Raw genomic sequence first — 21,191 nt, 5'->3', positions numbered from 1 at the left:
GTGCAATATTACTGTAGTAGTGCAAATACTCAATTTTACACATGTATGATAGTGTTAGGAACAGAGTACCGATATAATTCCAAGTGTTTAATTAGAGTCACTGTGAAAGTGCATAGATTGAGCAAAAGTGCTCTCATTCTTTTAGAACATTTCCATGGATGTGGTCATTCTAATGTCACATTTCCTATTATTTCATCATTCCCTATCAAAACATGTATTAGTTTAAGTTCTTTGTAATTTTCTGCCAAATGCTGCACACTTTGTATTGATCACAAAAGATCTTGGATGCATATATTGGAATCCATAGCAATGGTTAATGTGTCAGGCTCAAACAGTGAAGAGAAGGTGGAGATTTGTCAGGTCTTCATGAAGTGTGAACTTCATAGTAGCTGTGTGAAGAGATGGGAGTGAGGATAACTAGACAAGTAGAGTATCAGGGGGTAGTCGTGTTAGTCTGTATCTACAAAAACAACAAGGAGTCTGGTGGCACCTTAAAGACTAACAGATTTATTTGGGCATAAGCTTTCTTGAGTAAAAACCTCACTTCTTCGGATGCATAGAGTGAAAGCTACAGATGCAGGCATTATATACTGACACATGGAGAGCAGGGAGTTACTTCACAAGTGGAGAACCAGTGTTGACAGGGCCAATTCAATCAGGGTGGATGTAGTCCACTCTCAATAATAGATGAGGAGGTGTCAATTCCAGGAGAGGAAAAGCTGCTTCTTAGTGAGCCAGCCACTCCCAATCCCTATTCAAGCCCAGATTAATGGTGTTGAATTTGCAAATGAATTTTAGTTCTGCTGTTTCTCTTTGAAGTCTGTTTCTGAAGTTTTTTTGTTCAATGACAGTGACTTTTAAATCTGTAATAGAATGACCAGGGAGATTGAAGTGTTCACTTACTGGCTTGTGTATGTTACCATTCCTGATGTCCGATTTGTGTCCATTTATTCTTTTGCGGAGGGACTGTCCGGTTTGGCCAATGTACATGGCAGAGGGGCATTGCTGGCACATGATGGCATATATGACATTAGTGGATGTGCAGGTGAATGAGCCCCTGATGGTGTGGCTGATGTGGTTGGGTCCTCTGATGCTGTTGCCAGAGATATGGGGACAGAGTAGGCAACGAGGTTTGCTACAGGGATAGGTTCCTGGATTGGTGTTTCTGTGGTGTGGTGTGTAGTTGCTGGTGACAACTATTGGGAGTGGACTACATCCACCCTGATTGAATTGGCCCTGTCAACACTGGTTCTCCACTTGTGAAGTAACTCCCTGCTCTCCATGTGTCAGTATATAATGCCTTCATCTGTAGCTTTCACTCTATGCATCCGAAGAAGTGAGGTTTTTACTCAAGAAAGCTTATGCCCAAATAAATCTGTTAGTCTTTAAGGTGCCACCAGACTCCTTGTTGTTTTTGTAGACAAGTAGAATCGTTTATATCTTAGGAGCATGTCAGTACATCTGCTTGAACTAGCATAAAACACTCCATAAAGCTTTTTGTTTAGATAATGTACATCTATGATTCACCCTCGCATTATTTCATCACCTTCTGAACCATAATTTCATGGGCATTAGGAATTTTTTGTAAGTGGCTTGTTAAACCACAGCTCATCTTGTTATAACATCACTTTTGCTTTCTAGTTTGATTGTTTATCCTGCCCCACCCACAAAAGGAGGACTGGGTGTCACAAGAGAGGATCTAGAGTGTCTGGAGTATGGAGAATTCCTCAATGATGTCATCATTGACTTCTATCTTAAGTAAGTAATAGAAGGGAGGAATAAGAATCATTTTGATAATCTATTTTTGAATGAAACCTAAAATAGTGATCTTTAAACAGTCTGTGGTGATTACAATAGAGCAAAGACTTGGCTTAGTTCCAATTTTGGCTGTTATTTTTAGCCTATCTATATTCCCCTGCAGTTAAAGTTGGCTGGATTTCATTCTTCACTTCTCCCCAAAGATACTGTTGTAATCTCTAGATAGAGCAGAATACCTGCAGTGTTTCCACTCCAGAAATGAACATACTTTAATGGTGAGTGAAGTAGGGTTGCCAGGTGCCTGATTTGTTACCAGAAAGTCTGGTTGAAAAGGGCACCTGGCGATTCCGGTCAGCACTGCTGACCAGGCCATTAAAAGTCTGGTCAGCGGCGCAGCAGGGCTAAGGCAGGCTCCCCGCCTGCCTTGGCTCTTCACGACTCTTGGAAGCAGCGGCATGTCCCCCCTCCGGCTCCTAGGCATCCGCACGCTGCCCCTGCCCCAAGCATCAGCTCCGCAGCTCCCATTGGCCAGGAACCGTGCCCCCCAGCCCTTATCCCTCTCTCGCCCTCCAAACCCCTTGGTCCCAGCCTGGAGCACCCTCCTGCACCCCATAGTCCATACCCCCAGCTGGAGGTTCCAGCTTCCAGGAATTGCTAGTGGGAGTGTGGGCTTTTATGCATCCTGCCACCTTTCAGGAGCTTTGCTGAAGAATAGTATTCTGTGATAAACTAAAAATAAATTCTGCAGCAGGGACGTGGATTCTAAAGCAGCTTAATTTTAATTAAAAAAAAAAATGAAGGGTTTTACTTAATGAATTAACTATGAAATTGAATAATACAATTGTAATGAATGGGACAATACACACCTGTAACCTATTGTTTCATACTCTTTGCAGGCTTGTTTTACAGTTGGTTCATGTTTTCAAGCTTATTTTAGTAGAAAATTATTTAAATATGAAAACATTGATTCTGGAGCACAAATCTCAGGCAGAAGGTGTATTCAGTGGGGCTGTGCTCTTAATAACTGTGTTTGGCACTTAGATACTAACGTGATAATCATCCATACACAATTAAAATAGGTTAAATAGAAAATTTTGACATGGCTAGCAGCTATGAAGATAACTGATTACAAAATGTAAGATAACCCTGATGTATCTTAATATTTTTATGAAGATTATTTTGTTGAGGGGGAAGGTAATTTCCACATAAAGTAAAAATTTGCATTTGTTGTTTCTTTGGTAGGTATCTCTTGTTGGAGAAAGCACCAAAGCAGCTTGCTGAGCGGTCGCATATTTTTAGCAGCTTCTTCTATAAGTGCCTGACCAGGACAGGAAAAAACTCGGAAGAAGATCCCAAACTGTCGTAAGTTCACTTCCAGATGCCATAATGTCATTGTTTACAAGTAAAGAATTTGTTACATTAACAGACAAGTACTGACAGTCATGGTTTTAATTAGAAGAGGGAAGAAACAAATTAGTAACATACAGAGTTCTCCTGTTATGAATGTTCTCCATGGATCACTCATAATCTTCAATAAAGTGTCCTTGGCATGTAGTATTCTGAGTGTTCTCAGATCTTCCAGATATGCTGCAAGTCACAGTTTAGGTTTGCAGTCATAGGATGGTAATGGTGGATTTTATTAAAGTTTGTCTGTGATGGACATTTGATTATAAATACGAACAGTGCTTTCGCTTTCCTCCAGATGATTTTTCTGAGTCTGGAATTTAATATGCCTTCACTTAGTTTGATTACCCCTCTGTTGAAGATTCATGCAGTTTTGCAGGACAGACCTCAGTTTTTTTCATTGTTCTTTTTAAGCGTAGCACATATAGCTACTCCCTTTATTTATTAAGTTCACATGGTAATCGCATGTTTTTTTGCGAGAGAAGATTTCATATTGTGTAAGGGCAGTTCTCTGATATGGAGTCAGATTCTTTCCTGAGAAGTCAAGTACTCTGAAATTTGCTGTACCTGGCTGAGGAAATTGCCCTCTTTGTTCATTGAGAATGAAATTTCTCTCTCCTAACACACCCACACAAAATAGCCAAGTTGCTGTGTAACTTCCTTTCTCCCCAGATCCTAGGGTGACTGGAAGGCTGCAGTGTAGTCCCTTCACAGGTGCTGTTCCTGCCTACGGATTTTAGTAGGACCCCTTCCCACTGCATGCTTCCTGTGCTCGTTTTGAGCTGCACAGTAGTGGATCCTATAGCCCCTCCCCTAACCTGCCCCCAAACCTTCTCTTTACTTTGGTCTGTGCGGAGCCAGCACAGCAACATGCAGGGGGTGCAGAGTTGTTCCATCCCCCTCCTCAGCACTTTGTCCGTACCTTCGCACAGACACTGCCACAGTTCAGATGGCTTCTGGAACGGGGTGTATTCCACTCAAAGTTGACTAATATGTAGCACTTTACAAATCATTCAGTAGTTTTCACATCATCCTGTGCTAAATTAGAAAACCTGAAAATTTTTTGACCGTCTCCCTTAAAAATGGAACTCTATTTTTTTGACTGTAAATTGGAGAGGAAGTATGGTTTAGTAGTTCAAGCATAGAACCAGGAAAGATCTGTGTTCTATTCCTGGCTCTTCCACAATGTGTGAACTTGGGCAAGGCACTTACAGTCTGTTGCTTAGATTTTTCGCCTCTATAAAATGGGGTTAGTCAATAATACTGGTCTTCAAAAGGGGTGTTGTGAGGTTTAGTTCATGAATGTTTGTTTGTAAATCATTAAAGATCCTTGGTTAGAAATTGTTCCATGGGCAATTGCTCAGTGCAGGAGTTAGTGGATGAGGTTCTATTGCCTGTGTTATGCGGGAGGTCAGATTAGAAGATCATAAAGGTCCTTTCTGGCCTTAAAATCTATGGATAACCTAGCTCAAAAAAGTTTAACTGAAAAGACTCAGAAAATTACTCAGTATACAGATCAGTCCACCTGTTCTGTAAGTGACTTATCATAGATTCTTGATGAGGTGTTTTGACAGCCTCTGCATTCCCCCCTCTGTAACTGCTCTTGAGATTTTTTTTTTAAAATGGACTTGTTTAAGGTGGGAAGCAGTAGAGCTTATTGGGGAGCTAATTTCCAGCCTGCCGCATTAATGTTCAGTGCATTTAAAATACATTCCCTTTAAAGATGTTTAAATTGATAGAGCCCTTCTTTTTGGATACAGAAAAAGAAATTATTCCAAAATATTTGGTTTGATTTGGTTTTAAGTTAACACAGCTATATTGCCAACCCTAAGCATTCAGAAATCATGAGTCTGGCCCCAAAAATCATGATACATAAAAAAGATATTTAGAGTTCATTTTATTTACATTGTGGTTTTTGACCTTGAGCATACAGTGAGAGTGGGAAGTCAGATGTTCAAAATTTTCTCTGCAACAGGGAAGTCTGGGAACGTTTTTTCAATGACAGCTGAGACTCTCTCACATAACTGTATGGCTCCAGTATCTGGGGCTTTAAGAGGAACACCACGTATTGCAAGACTTGTGATAAGTTAATGACCATTGGCAGCGCTGAAATCCTTCAGGAAAAAAACCCAAAGAAACAAACCAACGGTAATTGTTGTTTTTGTATTCACAGAGTGGCACAAAGAAGACATAAAAGAGTAAGAACATGGACTCGACATATAAACATCTTTAATAAAGATTACATCTTTGTGCCTGTTAATGAGGAGTAAGTATGACACACATACTTTTGAAACAGTTTTTTGTGGGGCCATTTTCTGAATCTTAAAATTTCAAAAAATTTATCGTTGAAGGGAGCAGTGAAATATCCATGGTCCAATATTTTATGGTCCATCAGCAATAGAAATAAGTGCCACTAGAAAGCTAGGGATTCCTGATCCTAGATAGATTTAAAGCACTAAACACCATGCTGTCTATCTAGATCGGGGTGGGCAAACTTTTTGGCCTGAGGGCCACATGGGGAATAGAAATTGTATGGTGGGCCATGAATGCTCACAAAGTTGGGATGTGGGAGAGGGTGAGGGCTCTGGGTGGGGGTGCGGGCTCTGGGGTGGGGCTGGGGATGAGAGGTTTGGGGTGCAGGAGGGTGCTCCGGGCTGGGATCGAGGCGTTTAGAGAGTGGGAGGGGGATCAGGGCTGGGGCACAGTGTTGGAGTGTGAGGATAGGCTCAGAAGTACAGGCTCCAAGCGGCGCTTACTTCAAGCGGCTCCCGAAAGCAGTGGCATGTCCCTTCTCCGGCTCCTACGCAGAGGTGTTGCCAGGCGGCTCTGCACGCTGCCCCATCCACAGGCACCGCCCCTGCAGCTCCCATTGGAGCGCCGGAGGTGGACACTGGAGTGCGTAGGAGCTGGAGGAGGCCATGCCACAGCTTCCGGGAGCCGCGTGGAGTGGCCCCTGACCCTGTGCCCCAGCTAGAGCACTGGAGCGGGGCTGAGCCGCATGGTGAGGCCCACGACCCCGGCTGGAGCACCAGAGCAGCCCCTGATCCAGCACCCTGGCTGGAGCGCCAGAGCGGGGCTGAGCTGCATGGTGTGCGGCCCCTGACCCAGCGCCCCGGCTGGAGCACCAGAGCAGAGCAAGCCCCAGATCCCGCTCCTCAGCGGGAGCTCACGGGCCATTTAAAATGACTCCGGCCCGTGGGCCGTAGTTTGCCCACCTCGATCTAGATGAAGAGCCCGCATTTCCAGTGGTGTAACAGATTAGTCTCTAACTCTAGCAATGTAGAAGATTGGATAAAATGTCAGAACTGAAGTGGGGTAGTAATCTAAATAGTTTTAGGGTGTGCTCTCATTATGTACCAGGGTTAGAAATGCTTTGGTTGATCAGTACAACCACTCCCAGGGCTGTTAAGCTTTTCCACGTGCTGATACTGGCTCGTTGGTCAGCAAGAAAATAATTACATAGACTCTGAGTTTAAAAGTAAAATAAAGATCAATCCTATTCGTTGTGCGGAAAATATAATTAGTTAAAATAAAGTTCTTCCAAATTTTGCATTTCATGTGCATCTGGTTTGAAGAAAGATATTTCCTTGCCTCCAGTAAGCTTTGCTTTGTGGGTCTTTATTGCAGAAAGGGTTTTATTTTTAGGCGAGTGTTTTTTAGTTGTCATTGTATACCCTATGAACTTGGGTACTTTCCTGTAAGCAGTTCCCTGTAGAACAATACATAGTACTGCAGTATCGGAACCAATATGTGGGCCTGATTCTATACTGCCCCGCACCATGGAGGTCCCGTTGAAGTTGATAAGTGACGTCAGTGGAATCTGTGTATACAAAAGAGCAGCTGCAGAGTGAGGTCATCTAAATATGTTCAGGTTGGCGGAATATATAGTGGACTATCTCCATGTTTTCATACCTGGCACTGATCAGTTGATTAGGGTATCCTGAGGGTTTTGTTTTGGTTGTTTGTTTTGTTTTGTTTGCAGGGAGTGTGTGTTGAGAACCAGATAGGAGAAGTACTTGAGAACCAGGAAAGTGAGAATTATCTTTGCAACACCTGCTGCAGAGGTGAAAATGAGTAGGAGGATATGTGTATCATTGTGTCCTTCTAAATGAGCATCGAAAAGGTCAGAACTGATAGACATTACAGTGGAGCAATAATGCATTAGTTCCATTAGCTCACTAGTACCAAAGGCTTTCCACAACTTTTAAAGGACTCTTGAATACTGAATTGCTGACCTCTTTTTTTATTTTTCCTCTCATCCCTATGACAGGTCTCACTGGTACATTGCAGTTATTTGCTTTCCTTGGTTAGAAGAAGTGGTATATGAGGACTGTCCAGATCAGGGGTCATTGTGGTCCCAGACTCAGCAATCTCCACTTCAGTCCGAAAAGAAGAGGGAAACAGTTAGAACCAACACAGTGCTGGTCTTCAATGATAATTGGAAGAATAAAGAAGAACTGGATGTAAAGAGCAATCTGCACTCAGAAGGTAGTGGGGGTTTTTAAGAGAAAATGATGAAAAACTGTTAGCTTCAGTAATACCTGAATGCTTTAATGAGGCACTTATCAAAGAAAACTTAATCCTTTGCAAGACTGATTTAGTGGATTTTTTAGGTTACCATATATAGTCAAATTTCCTGATATATTAGGGGCTGTATTGTGTTCTTGATGCCTGTGTGCAACTTTCTTAGACAGATCCACGCATGATATAGTCCTAAGTGAGGTTTCCATACTAGGATCCTGGTCGAACTCCCATCAAAGTCAATGAAAAATCTCTCATTGATTTCAGTGCGAGTTGGATCAGAACCCTAGTGAAGTCCTTCAGCAATATTCAGCCATTCAGACGTGCTTGTACCAAAGGGAACTAAAGCTAGCTTATGCTCATGCCGTCTTCTTTACAATGCGGATAGAGCCATTGATCAGGAAATGCAAATATTTCAGCCAAAAAAATAGAAAATAATTGTTATTTTCAATTTACTGTCTCACACTAGGTAAAGATCATCATGCTTCGTCTCCAAACTTGGAGTCAAATCATTATGAAGTAAGTACTTTTCTGTACAGACAAGGAAGACACTGTGAAGTCTTTAGTGACAATCTGACACTGTCAGATTAAAAATTGCCTTTAATAATAAAATTTAGGACAAAACTATCTGCTAATGTCCCTTTAGGTAAACAATAACAAGTAGTGGTATATATTGGCTGTATTGGACAAGGACATGCTTGGGTTTTATTTTTGCTTAGCATAACTAGACTACTTGAATGTCACTGCTTTAAAATAAAATTACATTTGTATAAAATTGACTTGACTCTTATGATCCTACTTGATATTTGCCATCAGGGTCTTCATTAGCAAAGTAGGTTGACTTCCAAGAGAAGTGAATTACATATGGTGAGGAGAGTAATAATTTCCATTAATGTTTTTAACAGCTCAACCTTGTAAAATTTTACTCTCTCAGAGCAAGTTTTTTTGAACATTGAATAAAATATTAATGATTTGTTTCATTATCAATGTCTAGTGAAGAACAGAGGAGTATGTGTTATATCTGGGCTGGTAAATTTGCAGGACTGTTTTGCAAGGTTTACAATCTGTATCTGAATCAGTATTGTTTTTCGGCTGGGTTATTGCTTTCATAGTATCTGAGACATGTTTCCCTGTAGCTTCTTGATTCTGCATCTTCTGAGCCCAATCTTGAGCTGCTGGGCTCTGCTTGTTCTTTTAAAGATTGACAGAGCGGTAATGGAAGATGAGCTTCTTTATGAATCAGAAGTGTCTTTAGGATGGTTGGGTTCTACAGAGCTATCACCTCTGAGACTGGCAGGGAGAGCAAAATGAGGAGGAAAAATGCAGGCAGGCGGATGTTTGTTGATTTTAAGAAAGGGTATGGGTTAGATTGTGGCTCAGTCTAATGCAGCTGCAGAAAGGATTGAAAGGGTGTGAACTCCTCCCATCCCCACCCCCTATGTGACTGCATAGGACTTGGTCAGAACTAGAGTCACAAGATGGAAAGCAGAGCCTGAGCGCCTGGTACTCCCTCTTTGAAAGTAAGTGGATGAGAAGGGGAAGTACCTCCCCCAGGCACCAGCCAATAGAACTGATTGGATGCAAGGGACGGTAATATAATGTATGGCTAGTAATGGGCTGATGCAGTATATTCTCCCAAACCTGAAACAGGAGCTCTGGCGAAGTTGACCCAGAGAGGTGCGTCTGAGTCACGGTTCCTTTCCGCAGTTTCTTCTGGGCCATTCACTCCCTCTTTGAGAGTAAACTCTCTATCTAGCCCTTAGTGCTTCTTCAAGTCCCTGTGTGTATTCCAAATATGGGTGTACATACGCACCTGAGACCAGAAAATTTTAGTAAGCAGTGTCCGTTGGTCTGCACACATCCAGTGGAATTCCTCGTGCTCTGAACCAAGGGCATAAAGGCCAGTGAGGACTGATGCCTCTCCAGTTCCTTCTTACTGCTGCATGGCTTGAGTCAGAATCCCATGTCTGCTTCGACCTTCTCTTCTGTAAACCTGTGAATACTATTTGTAAATTGTTTAATGGCATAATATTTTAGTGTTTTTATAGTTAGTTTAGTTACTCCCCACCCCAGTGAGCTTCTTCCTCCAAAGAGGGACTATGCCAAGATTTTCTGGGTTCAAGAACTGTCTCCCCTACCCACAACCACCAGCTCTGCCTCATATCACCATTAAGTGCAGCATCTGCCTCTGTGCCCCTCCCTGAACTCGGGAGGAATGAATTTGTCATCTGTGGAGGTACTTACCTGTAGCTGAAGGTTCTTTGAGATGTGTGGTCGCTATATGTATTCCACTACTGCCCTTCATTCCTGCTGCTACAGACATCTCTAGATTCATGGTAAGAAAAGGATCTGGAGAGGCATCGGTCCACACTGCCCTTTATGCCCTCAGTTCAGAATATGAGGAGTTCCACTACATAGGTGCAGACCAAAGGATACTGCTTACTAAAAATGTCCAGAGTCAGGCACATGGTGCGCATGTGTACCCATGTGTAGAATACAGATAGGGATCACATATCTCGAAGAACCTCCAGTTACAGATAAGGAACCTCCAGTTCTTGTTGGTGGCAGTTAGAGTAGAGAATATTTTAAAAGGACGTAGTTACCTTGAAAATCTCACTAATTTGAAAAAGATTTCCCTGTTACAGTACCTAAAATGAGTAGACAAGAAGTTAGTGGAAAAAAACGTTTCTCTAAAGTTTCTCTATTTTTTCAGTGTTTACTTTGTGCGTTTGATAGCACTTTGTGGGGTTTCATTGATTCCCCAGTATACTACTTAGCTAGTCAATTTCTCTCTTTCTGAAATGATCACTATAAACATCAACGGGAAGCAGCAAAAACATTGTTTTTTTAAAGGATTTTTTAAAAACAAGAAATATTATTTGATTCCTCTGTTAGAATTTTATCATTTCAAAGTTCATGTTGAAGTCCCTTTTTTGTTTACCTCTCAGTGAAATACATTAATATTTGATTGCTTTCAATGTATTGTAGGTATTTCAGTTTCTTGATCACTTTGTTACATATTAATTTATCCCATCAGGTGTCACCTAATAAAAATATTAAGTCATTTTGTGCTTTTTCTGGATACAGCTTGTAAAATGTATTTTATGTTTTTCAGAGCTCTTTAAGTAATTCCAAATTAAAGAAAGTTTGTAAAAGGTAGGTTTATGCTTTCATGATAATGTAACAACGCTTAAGTGTCCATATTCAGCAATTTGGTAGCAACACGAAGCACTTGATTCAGCTTTACACAGAATGAGGGTTACCTTTAAGGGTGCTTTGTTCAGGTTTCCCCATTGATTCCTTGACCATTCTACTCATATTATCACTGAAATTAAGTCACAAAATAAAAACCTCTTTTTGCCACTCAACTAATATGCCTAATGAAAGATTAAGCTGATTTTTGTTTTTGCTGTCAACAGGCCTTGTATACTCATCTTGGATTCTTTGAAAGCAGGTTCTCTGCAGAACACAGTTCAGATCTTGAGAGAGTAAGTAACAGTTTTATTCTTGTGTTAGATAGGGACATTATCAAATCGGATTTTAGACCCAAAATGTATGACTTACATTCTTTCAAAAAATGGTGCAAAACCTAAGAAAAGTTTCCATGATTGTTTTAAAAACAAAACAACACCCTGCAATGCAAATGTTTGTTGTTCAGTTGTAAACATCTCTCTGCAGGATTGACACAATTAAAGGCCTGCTTCAATATTCTAACTAAATATAGTGGAAAAAAGTGAGAGGTACGCTAGACTTAAAAAAAAAAAAAAAAAAAAAAAAAAAAAAAATCTTCATTTCGATTATCCAAGGTATTGTGATAATGCAGGTCAGGAATGTTGCTATGTAATTCTTTTAAACCTGAAAGTGTTCTTTCTAAATGGCCAGTTTTTCAAAGAGTAGCCTTCAGTTTTGTGAGTGTACAATTACAACATTTCAATAGCTGCAGTTACTGCATTTTTGCACAGATTAAATATGATACCTGGTTGAAGGTGGCTAAAAATTTGGTATTACTGATTTAGTCAGATTAAAATATTAGTAGCTGTCTTAGAAGGCAAGAATAAGAACAGCCCTGAAATGTTGTATGCAAACTCAGTGCCCTTATATAAAAGTACTTAGGGGAAATATAAATGTATATCATTTTTAAATGATCATATTCTCAAGTTGTTGTCTTGAGTTGGAGTAGTAACTTGAGCTCAATGAAAACAAAAGCACTACTGTAAGTATCTGTAGGGAAGAAAACTCGATGAGGAATCCTTGGTGTCGCCCTTTCAAGCATTGCAGCGTCATTCTTTGAGTAATGTTGCACAGAACAAATGACTAACGTAGCATACAAAAAAATATTTTTGAATCAGTGCCCTATTGACAATATTAAGTACTTGGGGCCAACTGGAATGTGGTTCTTGTTTTTTATTGTGTTTAATGAAAAGAGCAAAATGCAGAAGACCTAATAAAAATGGTCAGTGATGGAGACTCCACAATGACCCTTCGTAAATTGTTCGGGTGGTTAAAAACAGTAATTAGCTGGTGCAGCAATTTAAAAAGTGTTGTGGTGGATTCTCCATCACTGACCCTTTATAAATCAAGATTGGATGTTTTCTAAGATCTGCTTTAGGCATTATTTCGTGGTAGTTTTACGGCCTGCCTTACACAGGAGGTCAGACTAGATGATCACAATGGTCCATCTGGCCTTGGAAGGTACAAATCTGAGAATAGCATAGAGGACACATCCTCCATGTGTAAATCTGTCCCTGGTCACACATTGTCTTCAGAGCAGTCCAGGGTCCATGAATTTTGCAGCACTATCTTCTCCCTGTCCTGGGACATGCAGAGAGCTGTGTGGAGAGTTCTGCCTAGGTCCAAGGATCTGTGTGTGTGGAGGGTGTAGCAAATATCCTCCTACAATCCTGTCAGACTCCTGGCAGGAATAAGTCTGGCAGTGTAGCTCCCTCTGTGCATGGAATTTTCCTGTTCAAGGAAGTCCAAGGGTTGCTTGCTGCTGACAGGACAAATCTTCTAAGTATGATTCTACTGGAGCATAGAGACAGTAAGCCAGAGGAGGGCTGCATGGGACCAGGAAATAGGTTTAGTGGAAGAGGTCTCCTATGGAGTCCTGGCATCTGTGAGGTTTGGGAGCTGCATCTATGACTTCTTCCAGTCAAGGGAGGCAAAGCTCATCACATTCACACCCAATGTTAGAATTTGGAGGAATCTCCAATAGGGGAACCTGGTGAACTTCTCTTTCTACAGATTCTCCCCTTCCCTCCACATTTTTTCTAAAGGGTTTTCTCATAGTAGAGGGCAGTAGTGCCCATGGTAAATTAACACTAAACTGGATGAAAATATGAGCTCACAGATCTTTGTGTTAACTAGGGAATGGGCTTCATTTGAACTCTAAAGCCCTTACATCAGTGGTTCTCGAACTTTTGTACTGGTGACCCCTTTCACATAGCAAGCCTCTGAGTGCGGCCCCCCTCCCCCTTATAAATTAAAAACACTTTTAAAAATATATTTAACACCATTATAAAGGCTGGAGGCAAAGCGGGGTTTGGGATGGAGGCTGACAGCTCGCGACCCTCCATGTAATAACCTCGCGACCCCCTGAGGGGTCACGACTCCCAGTTTGAGAACCTCCGCCTTACATTCAGTTGGGTGTGTACCTTGCACTTCTCAGTGGGCTACCTTTTCAGGAGCAGTATGGGTTTTGGGTGTTCATTTCTGAGAGGCCTCAGAAGCATTGAATGCTTGCAGCTCTAGCTGAAGTCCAGCAAAAGCTGTGGGTGGTTGGTACTTCTGAAAATCAGACCCACCATGTCTCAAGGAATCCAAAATTAGTGGGCACTTTTGAACATTTTGGCTCAATATGTAGCTGTCGCAGTCAGAGGGCAATAGGGGAGCTTCTGGTGGTTAATCGAACACCTGTAAATTCCAGTGAATGGTAAGAGCAGTCCCCGAAGCCCAGTGGATGCCTGGCATCATCCTGTTACAAAGGTGGTTCCTGAAGACTGTCATTTAGTCTTTACCATAGATAGGGTACGCTGTTGAGTTGAAATTGCTGGAATCTAACTGCACGTCGTTCAATTTGTTCCTAATTTAAATGATGACGTTAGTTTTATGGTTTGCTTAGTGTGAACAAGATGCTTTTTATTTATTTTTGTGTGTGAGAATCGTTTGACAACATGAACCTAATTCACAAACTTTATACTCTGCATAATAATCATGCAGGATAACTGTAGCTCCTTCAAGTGTCCAAATTTAAGAAGTGCCGTTGCGTCTTTCTGACGGCTTCAGGAAACCCTGCACAGATGGTTGGTCAGAATTGCCTTCCCATTAAAACTTACCTTGGCTATCTCATGCATGATATAAATTATTTGGTATGGACACGTGTGGGTATAACACAGTACTGAACCATGGAATTATCTGTACATTTTCAAGTGAGTTTTTGTGAGAGGTTGTGGCAGCAAGTTGGTTAGAAAATTGTGGTGTTTACTCAGTACTGTCCTAAAACAGGCAATACCCCAAAAAGGTGAGAGTTTAGGAGGCCATGTCTTGAGTATTTAACTTACTCTGTTTTATTTCAGATACCTGGAAATAGAGTGGGAAGCTAAACGAAAAACACACCGGGAATTCAGCAAATCAACGATGATGGATTTCTGTCCCAGAGTCCCGAAACAGGATAACAGCAGTGATTGTGGGGTATATTTACTGCAGTATGTGGAAACCTTCTTCCAGGTACAGTATAGAAATATTACAAATGTCTGCTTATAACCTTCTTCTGGGTGAAATCCTCAAATCCCTCTGAACGCCTAATGGTGAGGCATAATATATTGTTCCACTTGAGGAAAGGGAGAGAAGATCTACCCTTAACCTGGAGGCAAGGCTGCAGGGCAGCCCCCTCTGTTTTCCTTTGCAGCTGGAGTATAGGCAACTGCCCTTCTACCTCCCTCGTATAGCGTTTTCTGGCCACTTGATCCAGTGTGGCTTCTACCCTCAGCCTGTCAACCTTGCTGGTGTATTTGACGTCTGTGCAGAGCATGCTTTTTTGGCATGTGGGGGGCGGGGGAAGAGGGAACCCTGGCATATTTTTACTGCCCCTTTTGTACATCCCTGAACCAAAGTCCTGTGCATGGACAGTCTTGGGTGGGCAAATTTCTCTGTGCAGAAGAGCATGATAAGCTCCTACATAGATGGTGAGCCAAAGTTCAGCACTGATCTTTCTGAACAGCTCACTTTCTAGCCACCTGGTGAGGTACTCTGAGTCTTACCTTTTTTCTCTTCATTATAACTTAATGTTTAGATTTCACATTTTTCTTCCTCTGAATGATTAAATGTGTGATCATTTAAATAAGTAATTCAAAGAAGTTGGTTTAAACAAATCTCGTTTTATCTGCCCACAGGCTGGGCTTGTGGAAGCTAATTTTTGGCATCCAAGCATCTGGTTTAGTTAGGACAAGCACATTCTCTGCCCCCACCTCCATTGTCCTTCTCCACCAGCATAATGTGGTATAGAGGTCCCAGTGCCAGAGCAAGTATTCTGTCCCAGCCATCTTGTCTGATGCCACAGGGAAAGAGGTCCTGGCTTAACCTGCCATCTCCCTCTTTGGTGTCCTGCTGAACCCTGTAAAGGCATTCTTCATGCTTGTCATTTCTTCACCAGCAGACAATCTGGCAGGGGAGACAGGTGGGACTGTTATGCTGTTAGAAAACTTCATCCTGCAACATACAATTTTCAGGGCCACGTGTGATTAATTAGCTAGTGTGCATAATGTGCGCATGTGTGCTCTCTCTCACCCCCCAGTGTCACACTTTTTTCCCCTCCTATCTGCTGTCTTCCCTCTCCTTGCTAATTGCAGAGTGTTGTTTACTCCCTCTCCATGAATTAAGATACATTCCCAAAGGGCCATGGTTCTACAGATGCTATCCTTTCAGATGGGACTTCCTCCCTTTCTCTGCCTATGTGAGTGTTGGGCTCAAGAGATGTCAGAATGTATCTCCAAAAACTGACCCTTTAAAAGGGTCTTATCCAGTTTCCTAAGGCAAACTGCTACGTTGTGTAGCTTATTCCTTATTGTACATTTCCAGTCTTTAACATTGTACGGCGTGTAAGCTAGGATAGTGCTGTCCAGTCTCAGCAATAGTGTGCATGGAAGTCTAGTGAAAAAGCTGGAAGTGCAAAGATATCTTTCTAAAAACTACTTTTTTTGCCACCAGGATCCTGTTGTTAACTTTGAGCTACCAATGCATTTGGAGCGGTGGTTCCCTCGTCGGGTGGTGAGGAGCAAACGGGAAGAAATTCGAGACCTGATCTTGCAACTGCACTTGCAACAGCAAAGCGGCAGCAGCAGCTAATGAATCTGTTCAGCCAAACCTGGCACAAACGTTTACAATAAAATTGCTGGAAAGCTGCTTAGGAGCATTTAGCCTCTTCCTTATGAGAAAGAAAAAATGCCACATAGTATTTTTGTTCATTTGTTGTAAATTTATTCTGAGGCTTTATATTTGAATTGTATGGTTAGAGGGTGCAGGGAGGGGTGGGTGTAGATAAAGTGTAAATATGTAATTTAAAATTAATATTTGTTGGCTAACTGAATTTTCACTTGGAATCGGAAGCAGCATACAGGTATGTGCCGTAAAAATGTGAAAATATTTTAATTCTAAGGAGTGTGTTCCTCACCATTTGTTACATTCATGTAACTCTGGGAGCTGAGTAAGCATATAGGTGTCATATGTGATGCCTCCTTGTTTAACTTGACGACTGATAATATGATCTCAGACCTATTATTGTAAGTTTCCCCATTTTGCAATTCTCGTGTATAGTATGAATACTATGTATTTTTTAGTTTGAGAATATAGTTCTGAATCTCTTTAGAGATGCCTTTTGTGGTATATTTTGTAATAAACTGAATCAGGAGTAACCTGCACCCAACAGGAGATCAGCCTGTTGAGAGTTGAAATTGCTGTTTAAGTGTTTCCATCATAAAACTTATTTTCAAAGGAGTTGAAAACATTTGCCCCAGGGTGAAGCTTGAAGCTTTGCAAGGTGAAAAGTGGACTTTCTTCTATATTTTTAGATCCTTTTTTCCCTTAACCAAATTTTTAGAAAATGGTCTTGATTTTAAAATATAAATACATGCTGGTTGCAAAGACAGTAAATTAAATCCTACTCATCTTACTCTTGTGGGTTGTCCTATTGACTCTGATAGGATGACTTGCATGTGTATAAGACAAGCAAGGTTTGGCCCAGTATGTTGGTTTTAGGGGCTCTAATGTGAAATATATGCACAGGCCTTCACTCAAAAAAACTCATTATATGCATATATGTAATATGTCTTAAGAGACTGCATACATATTCCAATGTCCATTCCTGCAAACAATTAGGTCTGTACATAACTTTACTGATGGGAGTTGGTCCTATTGAATCCTATTGAGTAAAGATACTTGGATGTTTAAGAGTTTGAACTGGGCCTTTATTTGATAAGCTAGAACAAGTGAGTGTATATATATATTTAGCCAGTTTTTCAAAGAGACTTTAGTTAAAGAAAGGTTTAATGACCTTTTAATATATGTGTATTTCTCCCATGGTCACTAATGGGAGTTAAGTGGCTGTGTTGAGAAGAAGCTTTCTTCTGTTCTCTGTGGTAAGTCAGTACATGTTTCAGAGCTGCCTTTGAAAGAATTGTATTTCAATTAATCAACAACACTTCTATGTTTTAAAGCAGCATTTCAGCTGAGAACCAGAAAAAGTTGAAGCCTTCAAAGCTGAAAGTGAATTGCAGAACTAAAATGAAAATGGAGGGAAGGCCAGAAATGTGTTGAATGCTCCTAGAACCGAGGCTCGGGGCCAGATCCTCAGCTGGTGTAAACCAGCGCAACTCAGTTGACTTAATTTACATCATTGGGAGAATCTGGCCTTCACTGTAGGAGTGCACTCAGCACAGAAATGCATTCTGTCTCAAACCAGGAAGTGCTGGGTGATTTTATGGGGCGAGGAAAAATATTTTTAAACCAAGTTTTTTTGCTGAGTGCCATTACCTTCTGCCTATCTTCAGCCAACTTAGTGGGAGCAGTCATTATGCATTTCTGGGCTTAACGTCATTTCCTTTTTAATTTTTCAGTTGACCTTTTCAAGCTTAAACTATAGCAACTTCATTTCTTATTTGCATGAGGTAAGAGCATCAGTCTCAGCCTCCATGAACATATGTTGTTTTCCTTACCTTAACCACAGCATCAGAATGATTATAGACGTAAGTTTTTGTATTTATTGTAAACATGGATAAAAGACTAAGTAAATAAATGTATATGGTCACACTAAGCTTTTTCAGTTGATGGATATTTTTTCTCGTGAGCCTGGTAAAGTTGTATTATAAATTTGTTTTTTACTACAGTAAAATTGGTTTTCATCATAAAATAGTACTAGTGCTCTTTTAGTTGGGCTTGTTTGTACATTTTAAAACATAAAAGAAGGGGCAATCTTTTAAAATCACTTTTATGACATTGAGACCTTCCTTACAAATTGATGATGGAAATGTGTTTTGAGAATGCCACTGTTTGACATTAAAAATCTTTAAAAGTTGTTGAATTTGATTGTTCCCTTTTTTTTTAATATAACCAATGAGTTCAATATAAGCTGGAGTATTTTATCAACTTGTCACTTACCTACCATATCTGTTGTTAACCCATGTGGGGTTTTTTGGTTTTGTTTTGTTTTTTGAGTACTGTAACTTACCTAATTAATTTTGAACACGGCTATTCTAGTTGTTGTTATTCAGCCCTTAAAAAGGCAACATAAATTAGAACCACCCTGAGACTGCTCTGACTTGCATCAGGGGCCAAACTGGTACAACCAACTTTGCCCACATGTTCCCTAACCCTCCAGATCCTGTGTCAAGCACAGTATAGTGGACTAGGGGATTGAGGGCATAGAGTTTAACACTAGTTCAAAAGCTACAGTTCATAGTAAAGTTTATAACTGCGTGTACAACTTTGGCAACAGGATGCTTTACTCTATTTAAAAACCTATAGTTTACAAAATATTGATCTATTTAAACTGAAGGTTGCCAGACTCTGGCAGTGCCAGGCCAGCAGTGACAGCAGATTTCAGAAGATTGCTTGAGTACCAAGAGAATGCTTTGGTACCAAGTCACAGAAAAGTCAATTCCAGAAACTCACCACAAGAGCAACCCAGCAGAAACAAAGATGAAGATATGAGAGGCTGTAGGAAGTAAATCCTTGATTAAAATGTGTAAATGACTAGTCATCAGTAAGCGTCAAAGGATTGAGGTAATCATACATCAAGTGTGTGTTTTTAAAAGTGTTTGTGGGCTCCTGGATTTGTCCATTGGAATGGAAGGCATAGACCTCTAGTAATTCACCTATCTTATCTGAGACTGAACTTCTAGGTCTTGACCCTGAAATTAACTCATTTTAGGAGACACATGTTACACCCCAAAAGTGAAAAAGATGGGGGAAATCAGACAGGCAGCACTCTTACCTTGATAATGGCAGAGGCGGGGGATGCTGCATTAGGCAACCAGGGATCCAAATACTCCTGTTTCCAGATTTAAGATCAGCAACCTAGAGTCAGAAGAAAAGGCCTCATGGGCTTTAAATATTGTGAAAGGATAAGTGCAGGCATCCTGGCATCATGATTTCACTCAAATTACTGAGCAAGGTAAAATGTGTGCTCTAGATCAACCGCTCCAAAGAGGAGGAAGACTAAGACTACTACACTGGAAAGCTTGTGAGCAGATTAAATTTAGAAGTGTTAGATTAATTTAGTTGACTATTTCATTTCCGAGTTGCTGCTGCTTACTCAAATAATGCACAATAATATGTTGCTGAGAGATTGTCGTATGATTAAGATGTTGTTTAAAGTGTAATTGGACTCCTAGCAAGAGACAATTTAGAAGCTCGATACTTGAACCATGGAAGAGGGGAAAAGACAGGAGGATTCTACAGACACCTAAGTCTTTCTTAGAACTGTTAATAGTTGACATGTTGCCTTGGACATATCTTTATTTTGCATTGTTTATTTTCTGATAAATGATTTTCCCTGTTACGCTCAGCAGAAATTGTGGTTGAAACTTTTCTATGTTTCTATGGTCTGTTTAATTCAGAAAATATATTTTTGTTTTCTGTATGCACAACAAATACCAGTAAAGAAATTATTTTAATGCTGTGTGTTAAAATTATGCATTCAACAGGTTTCTGTTGCCCTGCAGAAAAATTGTAACACAAGTAATATACTTGCTTCTTAGCAGTGACACAAAGGTAGTTAAAAGGAAAATAAAAAACGTTTTAGAACTTAAATGGCCATCAGAAATGCTAAGGCAGGCTGTGGCTAAAGGTAGGCAAGCTTTGTACTATCCAAATTCTGTGAGTGGAGCTGAGTACCTGACGCTCCTCAACATCACTCAGAATTTGCCCTTCTGCCTTCGTATCTGGGCGAGAAAACTTTGTACCTGTTTTCCAACCAGAGTGCAAGCTCTGAGACATAGACAGTGCTCAGGCATTTTTACCACTGTGTCATAAAAATGTGCTCAGACTGGGTTTTGTTGGGATGGTCATAGTGGCGGGAGTACCTGAGCCATTGTCTGCATTAGCATTTGTAGCGTTGATAGTCAAGGACCAACTGCACAGTGGTGGATAATGGGAACAACATTTTCTTGTGTAGATAAGGTATTTATGGGAGCCAACAAACACCAGTGTTGTTGCAAAAAGAGAAAATGTCTAATATCCTCAGGAATCTATCATTTGAAAATTTCTAATCTGCACTTTTAAAGGAAGATATGAGGAAAATCTCACTGCTTTGTAATATGACCTCTGTTACTTAGCATAAGGAACATACAAAAGCAAAAGTGACTTATTTGACCCATAAGAACTTGCTACAATATCCTAACATTAATTTGGCTCAAAAATCACTCTGCCCTGATAAAAAAAAATAAGCATTGAAGGGCTAACGGACCTACTTTTTTGTTTTCTGCTGGTGTTTGGTGTGTGTTGTCCACATATCCCTAGTAGGAGCCATCTGTTTCCCTCCCCGTATGCTGTTCTTGGTCCCTTTTTGCCTGTAGAATATGTTCTTAGGACAGGGTTTCTCAAATTGGTTCATAGGCCTAGTCTACACTACGAGTTTAGGTCGACTTTAGCAGCGTTAAATCGAATTAAGCCTGGACACGTCCACATGACAAAGCCCTTTTTTTCGACTTAAAGGGTCCTTTAAACCGGTTTCTTTACTACACCTTCGAGGGGATTAGCGCTAAAATCGGCCTTTGCGGGTCGGATTTGGGGTAGTATGGATGGAATTCGACGTTATTGGCCTCCGGGAGCTATCCCACAGTGCTTCATTGTGACCACTCTGGACAGCACTCTCAACTCAGATGCACTGACCAGGTAGACAGAAAAAGCCCCGAAAGTTTTGAATTTCATTTCCTGTTTGCCTAGTGTGTAGAGCATAGGTGACCACGCAGAGCTCATTAGCACAGGTAACCATGATGGAGTCCCAGGATCGCAAA

The 21,191-nt window shown here is 40.8% G+C and overlaps 1 protein-coding gene across 7 annotated transcripts in view; it reads left to right on the top strand.

Annotated features, from left to right (window-relative positions):
- Positions 1-16,631, top strand: part of SENP7 (SUMO specific peptidase 7) — a 78,928-nt gene extending 62,297 nt beyond the window's left edge. For 3 of the 7 annotated variants that reach the window (XM_034790192.1, XM_034790187.1, XM_034790167.1), the window contains 9 exons: positions 1,642-1,758; positions 3,001-3,120; positions 5,336-5,428; positions 7,433-7,650; positions 8,153-8,202; positions 10,799-10,839; positions 11,103-11,171; positions 14,259-14,409; positions 15,889-16,631. In XM_034790192.1, the coding sequence (XP_034646083.1) occupies positions 1,642-1,758; positions 3,001-3,120; positions 5,336-5,428; positions 7,433-7,650; positions 8,153-8,202; positions 10,799-10,839; positions 11,103-11,171; positions 14,259-14,409; positions 15,889-16,026 (997 nt within the window). In that variant the 3' untranslated portion in view covers positions 16,027-16,631. Of the gene's footprint in view, positions 1-1,641; positions 1,759-3,000; positions 3,121-5,335; positions 5,429-7,144; positions 7,286-7,432; positions 7,651-8,152; positions 8,203-10,798; positions 10,840-11,102; positions 11,172-14,258; positions 14,410-15,888 lie in introns of those variants that run through there. The other 4 variants (XM_034790182.1, XM_034790174.1, XR_004648178.1 and 1 more) reach the window with 3 other exon arrangements.
- Positions 16,632-21,191: the final 4,560 nt, after the last annotated feature.

The sequence above is a fragment of the Trachemys scripta genome, chromosome 1, assembly GCF_013100865.1.
Source record: "Trachemys scripta elegans isolate TJP31775 chromosome 1, CAS_Tse_1.0, whole genome shotgun sequence".
Classification (NCBI taxonomy): Eukaryota; Metazoa; Chordata; order Testudines; family Emydidae; genus Trachemys; species Trachemys scripta.
This window is presented reverse-complemented; position numbering and strand designations above follow the sequence as displayed.